Source organism: Bos taurus, chromosome 6 (genome assembly GCF_002263795.3).
Source record: "Bos taurus isolate L1 Dominette 01449 registration number 42190680 breed Hereford chromosome 6, ARS-UCD2.0, whole genome shotgun sequence".
NCBI classification, from domain to species: Eukaryota; Metazoa; Chordata; class Mammalia; order Artiodactyla; family Bovidae; genus Bos; species Bos taurus.
Window position 1 is genome coordinate 66,030,329 of NC_037333.1, and position 22,645 is coordinate 66,052,973.

Sequence of the window (22,645 nt, forward strand, 5' to 3'; positions counted from 1 at the left end):
TCGGACTCGACTGAGCGACTTCACTTTCACTTTTCACTTTCCTGCATTGGAGAAGGAAATGGCAACCCACTCCAGTGTTCTTGCCTGAAGAATCCCAGGGCCAGGGGAGCCTGGTGGGCTGCCGTCTATGGGGTCACACAGAGTCGGACATGACTGAAGCGACTTAGCAGCAGCAGCAGCAGCAACAGCTTTCTAGTGGTTTAGATGGTAAAGAATCCGCCTGCAATATGAGAGACCTGGGTTCGATTCCTGGGTTGGGAAGATCCCTTGGAGGAGGGCATGGCAACCCACTTAAGTAATTTTGCCCATGGACAGAGAAGCCTGGCAGGCTATGGTCCATGGAGTTGCAAAGAGTTGGACATGACTGAGCGAGCGGCTAAGAACAGAGACAGAAAAAAAAAAAGAACAGAGACAGATTTCTTATCTGCTTCAGAGATGCACCATTACAAATATCTAATAACTTTGTAATAGGAAGGATCTACATAGCTCCTAGACCAGAGATGTTGATAAATTCCTAATATTTTGGCCCTCATGTGGAAGGTAGCATGAGGGGCAGGTAGAGAGGGGCAGACTACTAAATCTATTTCAATAGGTCAACTAAAATCTTGATCATGAGTGATTTCAATTAGGTGCTAATAATGACTGGCATAAACAAGAAGGGAAGAAACCGGCTTTCATAGCTAGACTGGCTACTTTCCCCTGAGCATTTCTTACTTACCTACAGCTAAAAGAGAAAGGGAGAACTTCTCTCCTCCAAATTTTAAGCACAATTCCTAGCTTTCTCTAGGACAGGACCAACTTGGGTCACACACATATTTCCAAGCAAAAAAGGTGGCCAGGAGACTGCTATAACCTAATTGTTTTAGACATGACTTATTGCTTAACCGTGAGCCAATCACCATAGCAAAGAGGATGGAGTTTTAACAACTGGCTTAAACCAATCAAGCCCCACACTGTGAAACTTGCAATAAGGCTGTGGCCACACCACAGAGGGAAATACATTTACTTATGTCCACTTGTGGATTAGAAGCTGAAATCTCTCTATTCTCTAAAACACAGTTCAGTACAATTTTAGACCATCTTCCCAGCTCTATTAAGCACAGCAGGGAGTAATTTTTATTTCCTAGTTAGAAAATGCATCCAAAATAGAGTGTTTCAAGAAGTAAAGAGAAATACTAACATCCAGTTCCTTGTACATTTGTACTAGCTCCATGCATCTTTATCCACTGACATCAACTTAATTTTATCTGTACTTTCTGCACCACTAAGAAGTCCCCAGGGGCTGAGAGGAAATTCTGAGAGCTTCTGTGTGGTTATTGTTGCTAGGAAACAATATCCTTGGTATCCAAGTGTTCAGGCTTTGAGACACTGTGTGAAGTCACTGGTTCATAAAGGGAACCTTTGGTAAATAGGTTGTTTGGGTGTGAGTAAATTGATGTTCGCTCTCTGTGGCAAAATGTCCTCGTGTAATCTTTGAATAATAGTTTATTTCTAGGCCTCTCTTCTTTCCTTTGGATCCGGCTGCCATTATTGTTCCCATGAGAACTCACACTTCTACCTAAAATGGAGTGAGCATTATTTTTTTCCCCCAAAATCATCTGTAATTATCTCAGTGCCTTGAACACTCAGCCTACGAGGTTCTAGTTAAACAAAGTCAAGGGAGCTTGGGAATACAGACCCAGACCACTGACTGTATAAATCATTAAATCCTATTAAAATTCACAGTGACTGATAGCCGTACTCCTGCTCTGCTATTGGGCCTGGCACTGAAGGGTTCTGCTGCCCTGCAGAAGAGGGGGCAATGAGAAATTTTAAGCTCACTACTATCTTCTCCCCTCTCAATTCCAAACTGAACCATCTCTGGTCCTTCAACTCTAGATATTGCTTACATATTTCTCCCATAGAATCCCACAACTTGAAGATCAGCCTGAGGTTGTAATTTATCACCTAGTTACTCAATAAGCCTAAAATTAATAAGCAGCTTTTTCCATTTCCTTGGGGCCCAGACCCACCTGTAATGCTCCTGTAGGCAGAATCACTGTAATCAAAAGTGTATCTGACTCAAAAATGCTACCAAATAAATTATATATCAGGTTACCAGTTTGAGACAATAAATGCAGACCCCTAAGCAGCAAACAGCATTCATAAATTCATTTATTCACAAATACATATATTGGATGCATAACTATGGGCAAAATGTGTTCTAGGATTCGAGAATTGCTTTAATGAATAAAAGAAGGTCTTTGCTCTCAAAAAGTACATAATATAATGAGAGATGGAGGAGACAAAAGACAGAGATAAACACAAAACTATGTAAACAGATAAAATATTTGCACAATAAGATGTACCATGTGTTGACAGAAACTCAGTGGGAAAGCAGAAACCACTCAAGGTTTTTCAAAAAGGGAATGAGGTGGATGGAACTGGAGCCTATTATACAGAGAAGTAAGTCAAAAAGAAAAACACCAATCCAGTATATTAATACATATATGGAATTTAGAAAGATGGTAACGACGACCCTATATGCTAGACAGCAAAACAGACACAGATATAAGGACAGACTTTTGGACTCTGTAGGAGAAGGTACAGGTGGGATGATTTGAGAGAGTAGCATTGAAACATGTATATTACCATACGTGAAATAGATAACCAGTGCAGGTTTGATGCATGAAACAGGACACTCAAAGCTGGTGCACTGGGACAACCCTGAGGGATGGGATGGGGAGGCAGGTGGCGGGCGTGCAGGATGGGGGACACATGTACAGCCATGGCTGATTCATGTCAATGTATGGCAAAAACCACTACAATATTGTAAAGTAATTAGCTTCAAAATAAATTAATTAATTTTTAAAAGGGGGGACTTAATAGAGAGAATTGATTACAAAGACTGGATGAAAGAGCTGGAAAAACAAGAGAGAAAAAAGAGAAAAGGGTGTTAAGGGAGCAAAAGCCAGAGGCAAGCGCCATGAGCCTGCATCTGTTGGATCCTATTAGAAATGCTGTCCTGGTTGTCGGTGGAGCTGCCAAAAGAGGTGCTGCGAGAGTCTGGAATCACCCCACTGTCCCAGCAGCAACTGCCAGCAACGCAACCGCCACCTTGTCGGAGACAGAATCAAGGGCCTTTCCTTCCCCTTCTACCTTCTAATCTTCAGCCTGTTCTTCCTAGGGGCATCTAAAGGAAGCAAGAGAGACAGAGTCCAGCCCCAGAGGTACAGAACAGAGTTTAGAAAGCAGGATGTGAGACACAGAAACAGCGAATGAATGACCAGCAGAGGCCACGGCAGAGGTTTTAATGGAAGCTCTGGTAATCCCAAATCTGGAGGAAATAATTCTTCCCTAGAGGAGAAACACAATATATAGATCTAGATTTTTGTTGCAGAATTGTTATAGAAGCCCATTTGGCAACAAGCAGAAAGAGATTTAATAAGGAAGTGCTGCTTACAAAATTAAAAAACAGAAGTAGTAGGCTAGGCTAGCCCGGGCAACTAGAAATGACTCCCAGCACCACAGTGCAGACTGGCCCTACCATGGGGCCTGAGCACTTCACCGCAATCAGGAAGCTGGTGAACAGGTAGCTCCTGCCATCATGTTGACTCCAGAACCACAGAAAGTTAAAACCAGGATTCCTGGTTCCAGAGCCCGCTCTATAATGTATGAGCTGCACCAAAATGAATGCTCAAATATCACCTTTGACATCACTTAAATTCATTTAATAAGGGTACCTAAATCTTTTACCTTGGCAACTGTAGTTTTAGCTTTCCTAAATATTAGAACGTGTACTAAAGGAAACCAATCCACACAGAAAGATTTAGAAAGGAATTTTGTGGTGAAATATGTAACATTTTACATGAAATATGCAATCTCCAAGAGGGCAGGAGCCATGTCAGTTTCATTCACTACTGTAACCATGGTAACTTTCCATTCCCAGCACATAGTCTGCACTCAATAAATGCCTACTCATCCAATGAGTAACACACACACATAAGTTCGTGCCTGGTTGTCAAGCTAAGGTTAGTAGCACAAAGTCAAGAGTCTTAATTTTTACAGTTGTCTTAGATTGTCTAATCTGTTTATTTTAATTTTAGAATCACTTTTGTCTAGTTCCTCCCCCTCCAAAAAAAGCCCATTGGTATTACTAGGCAATCACATTAAATTATAAACGAACTTATGATGTTGAGTCTTCCTATTTGAAATATGGTATGCCTTTTTATTTGTTCAAGGCTTCTTTTGTGCTTTTCAAAAGTGTTTCAAATATTGCTTTATGTAAGTCTTGCCTGTTTCTAAGTTTATTACTAGATATTTCTTGTCTCTATTTTAAAAATAGTCATTGTAAATTTTTGTTTTATATAAGAAAACCACTCATTTCTGTGTGGTAATTTTGTACCCCATAATCATACTAATTATATTGTTTGTAATAGTCATTCAGTTAATTCTTTAGGGCTTACTGGATATGCAATTGTATAATTAATCTTAATACTTTAACCAGCAGTTTTCTTTTTTTTTTCTTTTTTTTAAAATTTTATTTTATTTTTAAACTTTACAATATTGTATTAGTTTTGCCAAATATCGAAATGAATCCGCCACAGGTATACATGTGTTCCCCATCCTAAACCCTCCTTCCTCCTCCCTCCCCATACCATCCCTCTGGGTCATCCCAGTGCACCAGCCCCAAGCATCCAGTATCATGCATTGAACCTGGACTGGTGACTCGTTTCATACATGATATTATACATGTTTCAACGCCATTCTCCCAAATCTTCCCACCCTCTCCCTCTCCCACAGAGTCCATAAGACTGATCTATACATCAGTGTCTCTTTTGCTGTTATAACCCTGTGTACGTAACCAGCAGTTTTCGAACTTTGTAGTTCAAAATTTTCATTCACTTACTTAATGGCTAGTGTTTCCATAACAATGTTAAAAATAATAGCACTAACAGTGGACACTCTTATTTTGTTCTTAACTTTCATGGGAATAGTCCACTATTTCCACAATAAACATGATTCTGGTTTTGAGACTGAGAAAGTTATATCTTACCACATTATGGAAATATCCATATAGTCATATTTATTGGTGGTGTTTGTTTTGTTAAAAAAACAGACTGGCTATTAAATTTTGTCAAATGCCTTTTTAGCACCTGTGGTATATAATCATATGCTTTTTTTCTCCTTAGATCTGTTAATATAATGAAGTATATTACTAAATTTTTCTAATATTGAATATTTGCACTCCTGGAGTAAACATTGTTTATTTAATTATGTTATACATTGTTATTTAATGTCCTGCTGGATCTTGTTTCACTAATATGTTCTGTTTATGAAAATAATTTGAAAGTTTTTATTCTTAGCTTATACTTTGGAATTGTTTAAGTAGAAATAGAATTCTCAGTTCTTAACTGTTGGAATCTGGTGCTTGTTTGTAAGGGGTAATATCAAGCTTTTTGTTTGTTTGTTTAATTAAATTATTTTATTTTATATTGGAGTATGGCTGTGATAGTTTCCATGGACAGCAAAGGGACTCAGCCACACATCTACATGTATTTTGATCTTCTGCCTCTCCTGATTCAAGCTTTAGCAAATGCTTTTCTTATAACAAAATTATGTTTTATTCAAATTTTCAAATGTATTTCCATAGATTTGAGCAAAGTTGTCTTAAAATTCTTCCCAGCCCCCCTGTTTCCAAAGTGCTTTCCCTGATGATATCCTAGTTATCCATCCTGATTCCTTTGTTTGACTGGAGTCCTCTGTAGAATAGTTTCCTCAAATAGGTCCCTGGGTAATGTTCTCGGATCTTTATATATCTTCTCTGGAAGGAAGTGGTATTTCAGCAGAGAATGGGACTCTTGAGTCTCTGAGTTGCTGCCCTTTTGCTTTTACACTAGCTGTTCTGAATTGTTATTCTATAATCCCTTCCTTTCTAAAGTTGTATATCTGAAGTCCAATAGCTTTTCCTGTGAAAACACCCTCTATTTTGTGTCTGGAAGATTGTAAAATTATTATTTTACCTTAGAGTTCAGGAATGATATCAGGGTTGTCTGATATAATGAGCCCCTCAATAGACAAAATAGTTTAGTTATTAAATTCAGGGAAATTTGTCTTTGGTTTTGTGTGTTACAGCTCCTCTTCTTCTTTCACTCATGCCCACTATTCATATATTGGCCCTTATATTTTCCACTTCTCTGTAATTTGTTCAAACTGTCATCCAAGCCACTAATCTGGCCTCATCAGTGGCATCTTCTCATCAATTCATCTAACACCCATTTCTATTAAAGCCTAACCTGGTAGGCTGCAGTCCATGGGGTCAACTAAGAGTTGGACACGACTGAGCCACTTCACTTTCACTTTTCACTTTCATGCATTGGAGAAGGAAATGGCAACCCACTCCAGTGTTCTTGCCTGGAGAATCCCAGGGGTGGGGGAGCCTGGTGGGCTGCCGTCCATGAGGTCGCACAGAGTCGGACACGACTGAAGTGACTTAGCAGCAGCAGCATGGGCTAAGAGTCGGACACGACTGAGTGACTTCACTTTCACTTTTCATTTTCATGCATTGGAGAAGGAAATGGCAACCCACTCCAGTATTCTTGCCTGGAGAATCCCAGGGACAGAGGAGCCTGGTGGGCTGCTGTCTATGGGGTCGCACAGAGTCAGACACGACTGAAGCGACTTAGCAGCAGCAGCAGCAGCATGGGTTTCAGAACAAGGAAGTAAGGAACTTTTTCCATGCTAATCATATATCCTTATGTGTTCCCAAATTTTGAATAAGGGTGGGAAATGAGAAGTTCATACTCTTGTCTGCTTTCTCCAACACTTCTTCTCATGAGATGACATCTATTTTGAATGTTCTGGTTGTTTTGCTTCCCTGGGATGACTGGGTTTTCTTACAAATACTGTTGTGTTTGTCTTGCATATCCCTTGGGGTTTGGACCCAATAGCCAGAGCACCCTAAATGGAAACAGTGTTCTAGGTGGAAAGCATGGTGGGCTCCAGGCAAGCTGTCATTCCCCTACTGATGCACAAGAGGTAGTCATCTCTCTCTCTCTCTCTCTCTTTCTCTCTGTTTCTCTCTCTCTCTCCACTTTTAAAATTCTCCTACATCTTATTAAGGGAATGGCTCAAATGGTAAAGAATCTGACTGCAATGCTGGAGATCTGGGTTTGATCCCTGGGTCAAGAAGATCCCTTAGAGAAGGGAATGGCAGTCCTCTCCAGTATTCTTGCCTAGAGAATTCCATGGACAGAGGAGCCTGGCAGGCTACAATCCATGGCATCGCAGAGTCGGACACAAGTTAGCAACTAACACGTTCATGTTACCTCTTATTAAGAGCTTCCCAGGTGGTGCTAGTGGTAAAGAACTTGCCTGCCAATGCAAGAGACATAAGAAATGTGGGTTAGATCCCTGGGTTCAGAAAATCCCCTGGAGGAGGGCATGGCAGCCCACTCCAGTATTCTTGCCTGGAGAATCCCATGGACAGAGGAGCCTAGCAGACTATGGTCCATAGGGTTGCAAAGTGACTTAGCACACACACACACATCTTATTAGAAGACTGTGAAAGCAGCAGTTACTCTAAATAGTCACACAAGTGGTAGCAGCCTTCATTAAATAGGCCCCACCAAATCCCCACACCCAGCTTTCTTCCTTAATCTCACTGTTCTAACCCCTATCCAAGTACTCATCAAAAAATCACATGGCTCCTACAATTTTCACATATATATATACATATATATTAGCTATAATCAAAAGATATAAATAGAAGCTTGCCTAAGTTTTTTTTTTTTTTAAAAAGAGACTGCTACCTTGAATGTCTTGATCATTTAACAGATCTGTACCAATTTGTTCTTTCATTATACTTCATCCCTTTATTCTTTCTAACAAGAATTTCTAACAAGAATATATTTCTAACAAGAATATTCTTTCTTTCTCTCTTAACAAATATGTGCTCTATTATTATACTTGTTGTGATTAAATGTTGTTCAGTCACTAAGTCGTGTCCAACTCTTTGCGACCCCAGGGACTGCAGCACACCAGGCTCTTCTGTCCTTCACTGTCTCCTGGAGTGTACTCAAATTCATGTCCCTTGAGTCAGTGATGCTATCTCACCATCTCATCCTCTGCTCTCTCCTCCTTTTGCCTTCAATCTTTCCCAGCATCAGAGTCTTTTCCATTATGTTGGATCTTTGCATCAGGTGACCAAAGTGTTGGCGCTTCAGCTTCAGCATCAGTTCTTCCAATAAATATTCAGGGTTGATTTCCTTTAGGATTGACTGGTTTGATCCCCTTGCAGTCTAAGGCACTCTTAAGCGTCTTCTACACCAAGACACGTAGAATCCCGGCATCCTCCAATCTACACTGGTAGACACAAGGAGAGTAAATACGCAGCAGTGATAGAGGATATCACTGAATGATCACAGAGCTTATGTTCACCGAGGCCAGCGGTGTCCATCTGCTCAATGCAACCACAACCAGCCTATCAGAAATAGCACTCAACAAATCTCTTTTGTCATCCTGATTTAAAACATCATCTTATCATCAATCACTGGGAATTTTTTCTCAGATCCCCGACTGTCTTCAAAAGGAATTTCTAGGCCAACTGAACTCTATCTAACTATGCTGTTTCTTCGTTTCAGATGGCTACACCACTGATGACATTGAGTTTTACTGGAATGGAGGAGAGGGCGCAGTAACAGGAGTGAATAAAATTGAGCTCCCTCAGTTTTCAATTGTTGATTACAAGATGGTGTCCAAAAAGGTGGAATTCACAACAGGTGAGAAGTTTCCCCCAAAATGTACTAGGGGTGCTGAGAAGGAAGATGGAGCCAACCAAATGACCATCTGATTTTTTTCTTTTATTTTTTTCCATTCAGGGGCATACCCACGACTGTCACTAAGTTTTCGTCTAAAAAGAAACATCGGTTACTTCATTTTGCAAACCTACATGCCTTCCACACTGATTACAATTCTGTCGTGGGTGTCGTTTTGGATCAATTATGACGCATCTGCAGCCAGAGTTGCACTAGGTAATGCATTCCAGCACCCCAGAGGGCTGGTGGGATTTCACCTCAAATAACAACCAATGAGAAGCATTACAGGCTAGGGCTTCTCCCATAGAAAGCCAAAGGATGAGAGTGCCCTAAGGGTGCTTGGTAATAAAACATCTACATGTAAGCACTTAACAGAGTGCACGTTTTACAACATAACATCTTTTTATCACTTTACCAAAATTAAAATAAATAATAATCTTGGAGTACATTCAACCCTATATAAGTGCTTCTTAGAACATATTTTAAAATTCTCATTACACTAATTTTTACTAACTTTGTGATTTCTTCCTTGGTTCCTGCTTTCTTTGGTAGAGAACATTATTACATTATTCTCAAATGGACCTGAAGAAAGCTAAATCTTGTAACTATTCACAAGCTATGTCAATACTATCTTTTGAATATTAAATGTAGTTAAATTGTATCTATCTGAATTTCCCTTAAATGGAGCTTCTTGCACTTGAGAAAGGCACAGATATTCATCAGCTGTATTAATGATCTATAATCAGGACAGAATAAAAATGGTTTCTTTCCTGAAGAACAAAATTCAGAATTAATCTTGCCGTGACTGAATAATTGCTCCAAGCTGAAGGGCTGTGTTTAATTTTAAAGGATTCCTTGGAAAGTTAGAATATGTACGATCTGTCTGATGAATCTGGGTATGTGTGGGTCAGCCTTATTATTTGACCCAGAGCCATTTCATTTATCATCTTCTGGGATTATTCATGCACGCGCACACACACACACGCACACACCCACACACACATGCATATGTTCATGCAAAAGAGCATCATTTGTGACTAAGCTAACATACCTAGGTCTTCTGAGACTACAGAACTGGATTAAATAATCAGCATAACCTTTCACCCCTAGACTAGTCATCATGTCCACAGCTCATTTCTATTGGTTGAGTATCTAAGGCTCACAAAGTCAAGTGCTAGCAGCCCCTCATCAACCATTGAACATTCCAAGACTAAGGAAACTAGACAAATACTTTATCATATCATACATATGTATGTGCACATATTATTTGAATGTGAATATGAATACATATATATGCCATGGTTAAAGAAAAACATTGGACAATGTCCACAGCAGGGAATATGAACCATCAAGGTCATGAATTGCAGTTCTTTTTTACACATCTCTCCTCAAAGCTAACAATATTTTGATTAGAGATGTCAGCATATAATGAATAAAACTATCTTTTGAAATGTAAAACCTAAGGTAGTTTAAAACCTAATTAAGTAGAAAATAAATGTATTTACCAACCCCTCCCCCTTGCTTAAAAAAAGTTAAGCCAAGGACTAGAAGCAGAAGTGGAACTGATGTATTTTAAATGAATTGTTTGTTTCTGTATCAGAGGTTAGGTAGAATTATGAGAAATTTAAAATTTTATTCAAAAAACTAATAGGACCACTCACGAGGGCATTTCATATCAGTCCAGACATTTAAATCCATTACTGATGTCAACGATTTAAACTTTTTGTACAGTAGTTCTGACTACCTCTATTCTCCTAAAGCTGGGCGGTCAAATCAGGGAATCCAAATAGAATAATCTCACTCGCAAATGAAGTTGAAACTATTTTATTCCCTTATCATTTTCGAACTTCTGTTCCCTTTGCCAGTTCTCCCTTTGTCTTTAGTATCCATTTTACATCTCTTGTCTTTATTTTTGAGGAACTCCATCGAGTTTTAGGTTTTGCTTTTATTTTAAATGCCTTTGCTTCGTACCTCCTTGCCTTTTTGCCCCTAGCTCAGTGATCTACAGTAAAATAGCTAATCTCAGAGTCTCTGTTTACTTAGCTATAAAATGGGAACAATATACCTGCCCTATCCCACTCAGCAGGCTGTTACAACTGCATAGAATTCAGAGATGTGTCCACAACTGGAAAATCACTGTGTGTGTATATTAGTCACTCAATCATGTCCAACTCATTGTGACCCCATGGACTGTAGCCCACCAGGCTCCTCTGTCCAGGCAAGACTACTGAAGTGGGTAGCCATTCCCTTCTGCAAGGGATCTTCCCATCCTAGAGTTCAAACTTGGGTCTCCCACATTGCAGATTCTTTACTGTCCGAGCCACCAGGGAAGTCCTATACAGGTGTGCAATATCAATATTACAGCATAGTTTAGGATTCAGTAGGCATATCACTTCTTATTTTCCCCAATCATTGTTTTATCACCATCATCAACACAAAATGTTATACAGACACACAAAGATTATACTGTTAAGAATGATACATTTAACAAAGTAGACAATGCAAAAATCTTGCTTCTAAAAGACTACAGTCTTAAATTTCTTTAACAAGTTGAATTTTTAGGAAGTCTTTTCCCGACTCCAGGGAGCTAACTCACTCTAGTCTCTGGAATCAAGGAACTAGAGGTAATGTTTTAGGGGGAAAAGTCAGTAAGATTTTATTATATTTTAAAATACATGTATCAAATACTTGATGCAAATCATGAACTTTATTAGTTTCTTCTTTCCATGTCAACTCACTATGAATGTTGCATTATACTTTTAAAAATCAATACTGACCCTATGACCTGGGTATATTAGTTTCATGCAATGAAATAGTTCTTAAACTGGTCATTGACTTTCAGTTTGGTAGTGGCTGTCATGGGGATTAGTATTACAAGAACAGATTTAGGATGGACACGACAGATGCTGAGAGAAGGAAGGAAAGAAGGTGGCATGTAGCAGAATGAGGGACATGTGACAGTGAACAGTGGGTGAATCAATGAGATTTTAATATTTCCATTTACCTTTCTTTCTCCTTTGTGCATTATTTTTTAAAATACAGTTTTCAACCCAACATTCACAAAGCATCCCATTTTATGATTCACTCACGAACTATGTAAGGAGCCTGCAGCTTTGTCTTTTAAACCATCTGCTCTTTTCACCCCGTGGTTTATTGTATCACTGCCGTCATTCTGGGATACTAACAAGAAAACGGCATCTGTCATCTGTCTTCAACAGGAATCTTCACAGTGCATTCAGCTGAGCTGTGTTTTTCTGTTTCATAGGAATCACCACAGTGCTGACAATGACCACCATCAGCACTCACCTCAGGGAGACCCTGCCAAAGATTCCTTATGTCAAAGCGATTGACATTTACCTGATGGGTTGCTTCGTGTTTGTGTTCCTGGCTCTGCTGGAATATGCCTTTGTAAATTACATCTTTTTTGGAAAGGGCCCTCAGAAGAAAGGAGCTGGCAAACAAGACCAGAGCGCTAATGAGAAGAACAAACTGGAGATGAATAAAGTCCAGGTAATCTATGAAATAGGGCTTCCCTGGTAGCTCAGCTGGTAAAGAACACACCTTCCATGCAGGAGACCCTGGTTTGATTCCTGGGTAGGGATAACGGATAAGCTACCCACTCCAGTATTCATGGGCCCCCCCGATGGCTCAGATGGTAAAGAATCCTCCTGCAATGCTGGAGACCTGGGCTCAATCCCTGGGTTGGGAAGATCCCCTGGAGGAGGGCATGGCAACCCACACAAGTATTCTTACCTGGAGAGTCCCCATGGACAGAGGAGCCTGGCAGGCTACAGTCCACGGAGTCGCAAAAAGTTAGACGCGACTGAGTGACTAAGCACAGCACAATCTATTAAATATGCCTAACAATCTTCTTCTGCAATTTAGCAGCAGTATGGTACTCAGAGCTCCCACAAGAAAATAAAATATCATAAAATACTAGTTTATCTTTAATAAGGCTCAAAGTACCCTTCATGTTGCATAACTGGAAACTGAGAATCGGAGATGTTAGGTGGAATTTTACATAGATGAATAACATACATGGGCCTGCAACTCAACTGCAAGTCCATGATTCCTTATTCTAAACTATATAGTTGTGAGACTATATGCAAAACAATTCCAGATCTACTTTATAAATAAATGAGAGAACTAAAGAAGTGAGAACAAACTCTTACTCCTAAGTGGCAATGAGGCTGTACAGCACAGCGGTTACCACCACAGAATGGAATCAAACTGCGTGGGGTTAATTCCCAGCTCTGCCACTTACTGGCTTCAGAAAGTGAAAGCGGAGTTGCCCAGTCGTGTCTGACTCTCTTCGACCCCATGGACTATAGCCCACCAGGCTGCTCTGTCCATGGGATTTTCCAGGCAAGAGTACTGGAGTGGGGTGCCATTTCCTTCTCCAGGGGGATCTTCCTGACCCAGGGATTGAACCTGGGTCTCCTGCACTGTAGCCAGATGCTCTTACCATCTGAGCCACCAGGGAAGTCCGGTTACTGGCTTTAGAACTCCAGGCAAATCAACCTATGTTACTCCTTATCTAACTCCTGTTCCTAATGTTATCAACCAGAAAATGATGACTAGAGTATACCTATCTCTCAGTTACCATAAGGACTAAATGAGTTTTGGTATTTTTTTTCAAAGTCTAGTATTTGATAGTTTATATTCTAGTATTTTTAATGTCTAATCTAGTACACAGTAAATACTCAGTAAGTATTAAAGCTCCAATATTTTGGCCACCTGATCCAAAGGGCTGACTCATTGGGAAAGGTCTTAAGGCTGAGAAAGATCAAGGGCAGGAGGAGAAGGCAGGGAGAGAGGATGAGATGGTTGGATAGCATCACCAACTCAATGGACAAGAGTTTGAGCAAACTCTAGGAGATAGCAAATGACAGGGAAGTCTGGCGTGCTGCAGTCCATGGGGCTGCAAATAGTCTGATACTAATGAGCAACTGAACAGCAACAATTATTATATTCAAGACACTGTCAATATTTGTCCTTTGCTTTTCACTGGTAGATCCTATGACCTGTGCTCTCAGTGTGTAATTAAATTGAAAATAATGCTTTGTTTATTCCTTTGAAAAATCCCTAGTCCCTAGTCCCTACTTTCATGCCATTTATCACTAAAACCATTTGACAATATGTGCATTGAAATACTGGATCCATGACAAATTGTTTTGAAGATGACACACAGGGTGACAACTCAATATTCATTCACAGTTCTGAGCATTGAGGATACTGCTGTTAATGAAAGGAGTTTTTCCTTGCCCTCCTGGAGTTTAGACGCTAACATGGGAAGACAGCCAGGAAGCAAACAACCAGCTATTGAGAGAATAATTTCAGGTAAAAGGAAGTGCTACAAAGAAAGTGGGCTTTCCTTGTGGCCCAGCTGGTAAAGAATCTGCCTGCAATGCAGGAGACCTGGGTTTGATCCCTGGGTTGGGAAGATCCCCCGGAGAAGGGAAAGTCTACCCACTCTAGTATTCTGGCCTGGAGAATTCCATGGACTGTATAGTCCATTGGGTCACCAAGAGTCAGACACAACCGAGTGACTCACTTTCACAAAGAAAGTAAAACAGAGTAATGGGCAAGGGAATGTCAGGGGAGCATTGTCTTGAACAGGGGAATGTTCAAGGGAACAGGAAATATTGATCAGGTGATCCGGAAGACCTCTCTGAGGAATTACCATTGGATCTGTCAGCTGGGTGATGAAAGTGGCATGTGCCATGTCCATTCTAGGCAAAGAATTGCATGATATGTAAAAGTACTGAAAGAAGACCAATGTAGCAAGAGCATAGTAAGTGAGGGAGAAATAAAGTAATATGTGCTGTGGCTGAAGAATCAGGCAGAAGTCAAATTACTAATCTTCAAGGTGCATCTTCGTGCTCTTTAGTAGGATATCAAAATTTGACAATGTCAAGTAACTAGAAAATCATAAATGAAGAAAACCTACAGATTCAGCCAAATGGTCAAAATTCAAAGCAACACACTCAAATAAAATGTTGCTGCTGCTGAGTCACTTCAGTCATGTCCGACTCTGTGCGACCCGATAGACGGCAGCCCACCAGGCTCCCCCATCCCTGGGATTCTCCTGGCAAGAACACTGGAGTGGATTGCCATTTCCTTCTCCAATGCATGAAAGTGAAAAGTGAAAGTGAAGTCGCTCAGTCATGTCCGACCCTCATCAACCCCATGGACTGCAGCCTACGAGGCTCCTCCATCCATGGGATTTTCCGGGCAAGAGTACTGGAGTGGGGTGCCATTGCCTTCTTACTCCTGTGTAAAGCACTATGTTCAGTCCTACAAGGAAAGGGGTTGTCATGATCCTTGCCCTCAAGAATCTTCTGATCTGGCTGGAAAGAAAACTATGATTGAATTATAAAATAAGACAGGAGAGCATTTATCTTGGATATATCTGAAAGGAAAAGCTTCCTATTATCTGATTGTAGCCAGACCAGCTTTAGAAGTATCTTAGCAGTGGTTTTCAAAGCCACCTCTTTTCTACTCCCATTCCCAACTCAGTTACTTCTAATCCACTGGTTGGTCCTCTGCAGAGCTTGAAATGTGTGTGAACTGATTTATCATGAGTAAAAACCCTACATAGATAAAATGGTAGAGATTCCTTGGTAGGAATGTTCAGACGATATGAACAGGATGAACAGTCAAAGGTACATAGCATTTGGAGTAATAAAAAGAAGAAAACAAGGTCTTTCAATTGGCTAGAAAAGCAACATTCTCTAGAGAGAGTAACTAGATGGATAAGTCAAGCAACCTTAAGTCAGATTATTCAGATTAAAAAAAATATTATAAAACGAACTTTAACCACACTCTGCCTTGATTCTATCCCAGGATATCAAAGAATTTTCTAAGGTGCTAAGGTTTCCCAGGTGGCTCAGGGGTAAAAAATCCACCTGCCATGTAGGAGATATGGATTCAGTCCCTGGGTTGGGAAAATGCCTTGGAGATGGACATGGCAACCCATTACAGTATTCTTGGCTGAGAAATCCCATGGACAGAGGAGCCTGGCAGGCTACAGTCCATATGGTCTCAAAAGAGTCTGACACAACATAGCGACTAAACAACAAACGGACAAATAAAGGCTGGCAGAAAGGCTCATATGCCATATCATATCTAGAGGTATAACATATATTGCTCTAAAGTGAATTTACTGACTACATAAGAAATAAGTAAAATGTTTCCATCTAACTGATCTTTATCTCATAAGCAGGTGTTTTGAGCAACACAGGGCTTAGACAAAGTAAGGTTTCATTGAATCTCAAATAAACAAATGTTTATTTGATTTTTAAATTGACTTTTTAAATTTAACTTCCAAGAGAAATAACAGAAAAATCCCTCAGTTGTCAGAAGACAAAACATGTAAAGAAAATAAAGATGTATTTTTATCTATGGAAAGCTAGACTTGGAATGCCATAGATGCTTTTCATAGAAACATGAGTAAACACATTTACGCCAAAATTCAAAAACAGATCATGTTAAGTAAGACATGGCAGAGTTGTTTAAATCAAATTGACTCTTTGACAGATTAAAAATCATAAATCCTGAGAAAAAATAACTTTTTTTTAATCTGCTTGAAGACATGAGAGAGTAACTGAAAACAAGCAAAAACTAGCAGAGAGTCAAACTCCAATGAAGGGAATCTCACTGTGTAAATAGTGTTTATACAGCTTCCTCCCTGAGGGCTACTCCCCAGTCTGGAAGATGCAGAGCAGGGAAATATCAGCAAAAAAAAAAAGTGCAGTTTTGTTGATCTGATAAATCAGAGCATGGAGTTTGATGCTTCCAGAGTTCCTAGAAATTTTAGGAGGAAGTGAAGCCACAAGAGAAACTCAAAATCTAAGTATAAACTTCCCATGAGTCCTTGGTTAATCCTTGAATTACAAATATAGGTAAAATGCCAAGAATGCCAGAGAGGAAAAAAAGCAGCTGAAAGGCTAGGAGATGGGGACAGATGAACAGAGATTTCAGCTGTTATCTGCCGTATGGAAGTCAGGTTGGAGTCTGAATCCAGCCATTTAGGGCAGGTTGGTAAATACATTAAGTTTTCCATTAAAACCCCAAAAAGATCACACATTAGAAGACTAAGTCACTAGAATAAGAAATTCCCTTTGAGTTAAGGGAAAAACTAAAATAGACTCAGCCTAACAACATATAAAATCAAGTCTACACATTCTAGGGGATCTGTTAGTAATTTAACTTAATTTCAAAACAAAACTCAGGATTTGTCAGGGAAGATAACAAAATCCAGTCTCTACGGTATATCACCAACATGTCTAGTTTAATAATAAAAGATTTCTGGACATGAGAAGAAATAGGAAAAAAAAAATGCCCATAGTCAAGAGAAAGAAACTTAGTCAATAAAACATCCTGCAAAAATCTCAGATGTTGGGTTAAAAATAATGGTTATAATTAATAATAATAACTATAATTAATATATTTAGAAGTTCATTGGAAATAGCCAAAATATCCTATAAAAGCTAAGTAGTGTGGTAAAGAACCCACCTGCCAATGCAGGAGATGCAAGAGATGTGTGTTCGATCCCTGGGTCAGGAAGATCCCCTGGAGGAGGGCATGGCAACCCACTCCGGTATTCTTGCCTAGAGAATTCCAAGGACACAGGTGCCTGGTGGGCTACAGTCCATAGGGTCATAAAGAGTTGGACACTGAACAACTTAGCATGCATACAGGTGAATGGTTAAACAAACTATTATACATTCACACTGTAAAGTAATAGCCCAATAAAAAGTAAGAATCATTGATACAGGCAACAACTTGGCTAGATCTCAAGGGCATTATGCCAAGTGAAAAAAGCCAATCTCAAAAGATTATATATGTATGATTGTATTTATATAATGCTTCTGAAATGACAACATTATAGAGATGAAGAACAGATTAGTGGTTTCCAGAACTTAGTGACAGTGGTGGGGAGGGGTCAGTGGATGCGATTGATTATAAATCGGGAGCAGGAGGGAAACCTTCACAGTGGTAGAAGACTTTGTATCTTGGTTGCAGTCGTGGTTACATGGAACTAATGTGTAGTAAAATTACATAGAACTATACATACTTTATATTCATATCAGTTTCTTGGTTTTGATATTGTACAACAGTAAGATGTGCTCAGTGGGAGAAACTGGGAGAAGAATACATGGGCTCTCTCTGTGCTATCTTTGCAACTTTCCAGAAATCTACATAATTTCAAAATTAAAAGTTTAAAATAAGGGCCATAGGAAAAGTTTAACATAATACATGAAGAGATGAAAAGTATTAATTTCTCAGACTCTTTTGTGACTCCATGGACTGTAACCCGCCAGGCTCCCCTGTCCATGGAATTTTCAAGGCAAGAATACTGGAGTGGGTTGCCATGCCCTTCTCCAAGGGATCTTCCCAACCCAAGGATCGAACCCAGCTCTCCTACATTGTAGGCAGATTCTTTACTGTCTGAACCAAATAAAGAGATGGGAAGTATCCAGGTAGGAATTAGTTTATATTGGTGCCCTTGTGATTTGTTTTCATGACATTCTATACTTTTCCACCTTAAGACTTACCACAATATTGAGTATATGTATAATTAATTGGAGAAGGCAATGGCACCCCACTCCAGTACTCTTGCCTGGAAAATCCCATGGACGGAGGAGCCTGGTGGGCTGCAGTCCATGGGGTCACTAAGAGTCGGACACAACTGAGTGACTTCACTTTCACTTTTCACTTTCATGCATTGGAGAAGGAAATGGCAACCCACTCCAGTGTTCTTGCCTGGAGAATCCCAGGGATGGGGGAGCCTCGTGGGCTGACATCTCTGGGGTCACACAGAGTCAGACATGACTGAAGTGACTTAGCAATAGCAGCAGTATAATTAATTCATTTGTATAATTATTTTTATAACCTCTGTCTCTTTATTAGACTCCAAGCTTCCCCAGGATAGACACTAGGGTCCAGTCTACTATGTTTATTGTTCTTTCCTCAGTGACTAGAATTGAGAAAATACCAAGTAAGTACTTTTTGAATGAATGACTGACTGCCAGAGAAGACTTTTCCAGTCAAGATGAGTTCTTAGTTACCACACAGGGTACTGAGTGTTATATCATAATGTTTTATAAAGTTCTTATGTGTTTATAATAAGCAAGAAAAAGACATTATCTATGGTTCATTTTAGCTTCTACTCCAGACTTACTTGCTGTTTCTATCAGTTTGATTTTTAACATTTCTTCAAGTGTACTTTCTATCAACCTCTGCTATTCTTTCTGAATCACAGTGATATAACATCAGAAAAATAGAATCTTCAAAGGAGTGTTATGGATAAGATTTTATAAACTTCTTCAGATTTAAGTGGAATAATAATAGGCCAGTACTATCTCAAGGAAATTATAGGCATCCCTGTGGCTACTTGGGTTTTCCAGTTCCTAACTTCCTTGTCCTCTTCTAAAATGGGCACAGGCAGACAATGTGTCAGTAACAAAGCAAGTCTGTTCAGTGCATCATCTCCAGCAGTGATGTTAATAATACAACCTGAATGGTATTTTAAAATGTTACCCCCTGGTTAAATTTAAAAAATAGAAAATATTAGATTTTTCCTTTAATATAATGGTTGAATGATCTCCCCCTTTCCTTTTGCTACTGCTGCTGCTGCTAAGTCGCTTCAGTCATGCCCGACTCTGTGCAACCCCATAGACGGCAGCCCACCAGGCTCCCTCGTCCCTGGGATTCTCCAGGCAAGAACACTGGAGTGGGTTGCCATTTCCTTCTCCAATGCATGAAAGTGAAAAGTGAAAGTGAAGTCACTCAGTTGTGTCCAACTCCTAGCGACCCCATGGACTGAAGCCTACCAGGCTCCTCCACCCATGGGATTTTCCAGCCAAGAGTACTGGAGTGGGGTGCCATTGCCTTCACCCCCTTTCCTTTTAGATGCTTATAAACAGTTGCATTCAAATTAAATATATATTTTAGTCCCAGACAATTTTTATTTAAGGGATCCCTAATAATGGCCTTGGTACCCTAGAGCATTGACAGGCATTGATCATTTATCACACATTACTGTCAGAGTTATGGCTGGGCAGTACTGTCAAGGAGTATCTGTATTGAAGCTTCAGAAGTACTTGCTTTATCTTGATTTATATCTCTACCACTGAACTTAAGGATCTTTTCATATGAGTACAGATGCTCAATCCAGACATTAGGAGAGTTTCAACATGTTAGGTGATAAAGACTGCAGATTCATAAACCCCTCAGGCATCATTTGAAATAAGAGATGGTATTTAGAGTTTTGAAGGATAGATTTCTCAGTACAAAGAAGTTGTAAGTAAACTACTTCAGAGCCACTTTTACACTAACTTGGAACAAATACGGTTATATTGCTAGCCACAATGCCCATTTTCAAATAAATCCACCCAAGATGGAATGATTGCATGGGTGGTCTTTGATCAAAAACTGATTCAGAATCATTCTAAGCCATGGAGGACACTAGTGGAATCTGCCAGAGTCTTGCCCAATGGGTAGGTGGAACTCTAGTCAAGAAAGAATTTTTCCCTTCACAGTCAGATGTTGATACTGTAATCTGGCTTCTTTCCTCCCATTCCTATTCTCTACAGTTAATCCTCCCATTCCTATTCTCTACAGTTAATCTATACTTTCAGACCACTTTCTAAATGTAAATAAGCTCTGTACTGTGATTAATTCCAGAATATAAAATGCATGTGAAAACAGGCTTCATAAAGGTAAACAGCTCTCCTTGGACCAGTTTTATATGCATATATTAGCCTTTGAGCCAGGGCCCCACCCCACATCACTGCCTTGCCCTCAGCCTTCAATGAAAATTTAACTATTCCAATTTAGCATCTTGGATTCTAGAGAAATCCAGACAAGGCCTTTGATTTCTGACAGTTCGTATTAACAGTTCACTAACTTCTTTAGCCCTCAGACCCCTGCCCAAATCTGGTGTGGTCCATACTTTGTTCTCTAGTCTTGACTTGACATACCTAATCACCAGATCCTTCAGCAGTTTAACAGTCTAATTTTCTCCAGAAATCTCAAAATCTCTCTCTCACACACACCTTCTTTCTGGCATCTAGCCTCTAATTTCTTCTATACTCAAACAGCTAGGATTCTTCTGTGAATGAGAGAGAACTCTAACTTACTGGCTTAAGAAAATCTAACTGGCTAAAAAAAAAATAAAAAGAGGTCAGAGGACTTTGGGGGCCCACACAACTGGAAGGTCCAGCAAAGGTTTGAATTTTACATGTGGCTAAGTCCAGATGTTCAAACAATGTCATCAGAGAGCATATCTCTTCCTATCTTAATATTTCTTTCCTTTATGTTACTTTTATTTTAGTAGATCCTTCTTTCATGGTGCCCCCAAAGTTTATAGTATCAAAGATCTTCAACCTCAATGCAAAAGTACTTTCTTATACCAAATAGTTCCAACCAAAAACAAAGTTCCAGGATTAAGTCTTTTGGGACCAACTTGAGTCACATTCTCATGCAGAAATCGATCCCTCTGACCAGGAAGATAGAAAACGAAATACCCAGGCTAGGTCACAGGTCTGTCCCTAGAGCCTAGAAGATGCAGTCAGGCCCTCCTCAGTCACACGCAACAAGTGACCGTCCAGGCAGTGTAGTCAGAGGAAGGTGGAAAGGACTCAGGTCAAACCTACAGGCAGCCAGCAGCCCCATCCGGACCCTTTGCCTAAAGAAAATACCCAGACACCTCAACATGGAGTCCAAGACCCACAGTGATCTCCTTCTGCTTTCCTTCTCTGCCATACTTCTCTTTCCTCTTCTTTTCACCAACACACTCTTTGCTCCAGAAGAACAGCTCACAGTTTTTCCTAAATGCCTTGTTTTCACTCTTCGGAATCTCTTCGTGTCTTGCTCCCTAGTGAACTCCTGGCTGAGGGTTTTCCTCATTCCTCAGGCTGAGTTGGTTCTCCTCTCCTATCTTTCCACTGCACTTTATGCTTAGCTATTTTTAAAAACAAATATGTTTTAAAACATATATTTTATGTAATGACTTTCTACTATATGAATACTCTGTGCATTGGGGATATAGTCAGCAATGAATAAAACAGAAGCTTACATTTGGATGAGGGAGATAGGTAATCTCACACACACAACTATATCACCCATCAACAATGAACACTGCTGCTGTTGCTGCTGCTAAGTTGCTTAAGTCGTGTCCAACTCTGTGCGACCCCGTAGACAGCAGCCCACCAGGCTCCCCCGTCCCTCGGATTCTCCAGGCAAGAACACTGGAGTGGGTTGCCATTTCCTTCTCCAGTGCATGAAAGTGAAAAGTGAAAGTGAAGTCGCTCAGTCAGGTCCAACTCTTAGCTACCCCATGGACTGTAGCCCACCAGACTCCTCCATCCATGGGATTTTCCAGGCAAGAGTACTGGAGTGGGGTACCATTGCCTTCTCCGAGAGCCACTGCTGCTGAGTCACTTCAGTCGTGTCCGACTCTGTGCAACCCCACAGACGGCAGCCCACCAGGATGCCCCGTCCCTGAGATTCTCCAGGCAAGAACACTGGAGTGGGTTGCCATTTCCTTAAAAACACACACAATGCCAGGTAATAATAAATGCATAAAGAAAAAAAAAGTAGGCCTTGATGCAGATACTATGTCTTCTATCTTTGATATTCCAGTGCTTGTCACTGAACCTGCACAAAATAGGCATTTAAATGACTTTTAAAATAATAAGCGAACTAATAAATTTATTTTAAAACCAAACAGGCATGACCTTAGAATTCATGTGTAATTGGTAACTTTTTTCCTGTTATATTCCAATGATTACAAAAACAAAAATTAACCCTTTCCCAATATGAGCACTACTTGGTACTTTGTA

At 40.0% G+C, this 22,645-nt stretch overlaps 1 protein-coding gene across 1 annotated transcript in view; it reads left to right on the plus strand.

Moving 5' to 3' along the window:
- Nucleotides 1-22,645, plus strand: part of GABRB1 (gamma-aminobutyric acid type A receptor subunit beta1) — a 453,062-nt gene that overhangs the window by 418,692 nt on the left and 11,725 nt on the right. Inside the window, exons 6-8 of the mRNA NM_174544.3 lie at nucleotides 8,622-8,759; nucleotides 8,859-9,011; nucleotides 12,061-12,305. Of these exons, the coding sequence (NP_776969.1) occupies nucleotides 8,622-8,759; nucleotides 8,859-9,011; nucleotides 12,061-12,305 (536 nt within the window). The remainder of the gene's footprint in view (nucleotides 1-8,621; nucleotides 8,760-8,858; nucleotides 9,012-12,060; nucleotides 12,306-22,645) is intronic.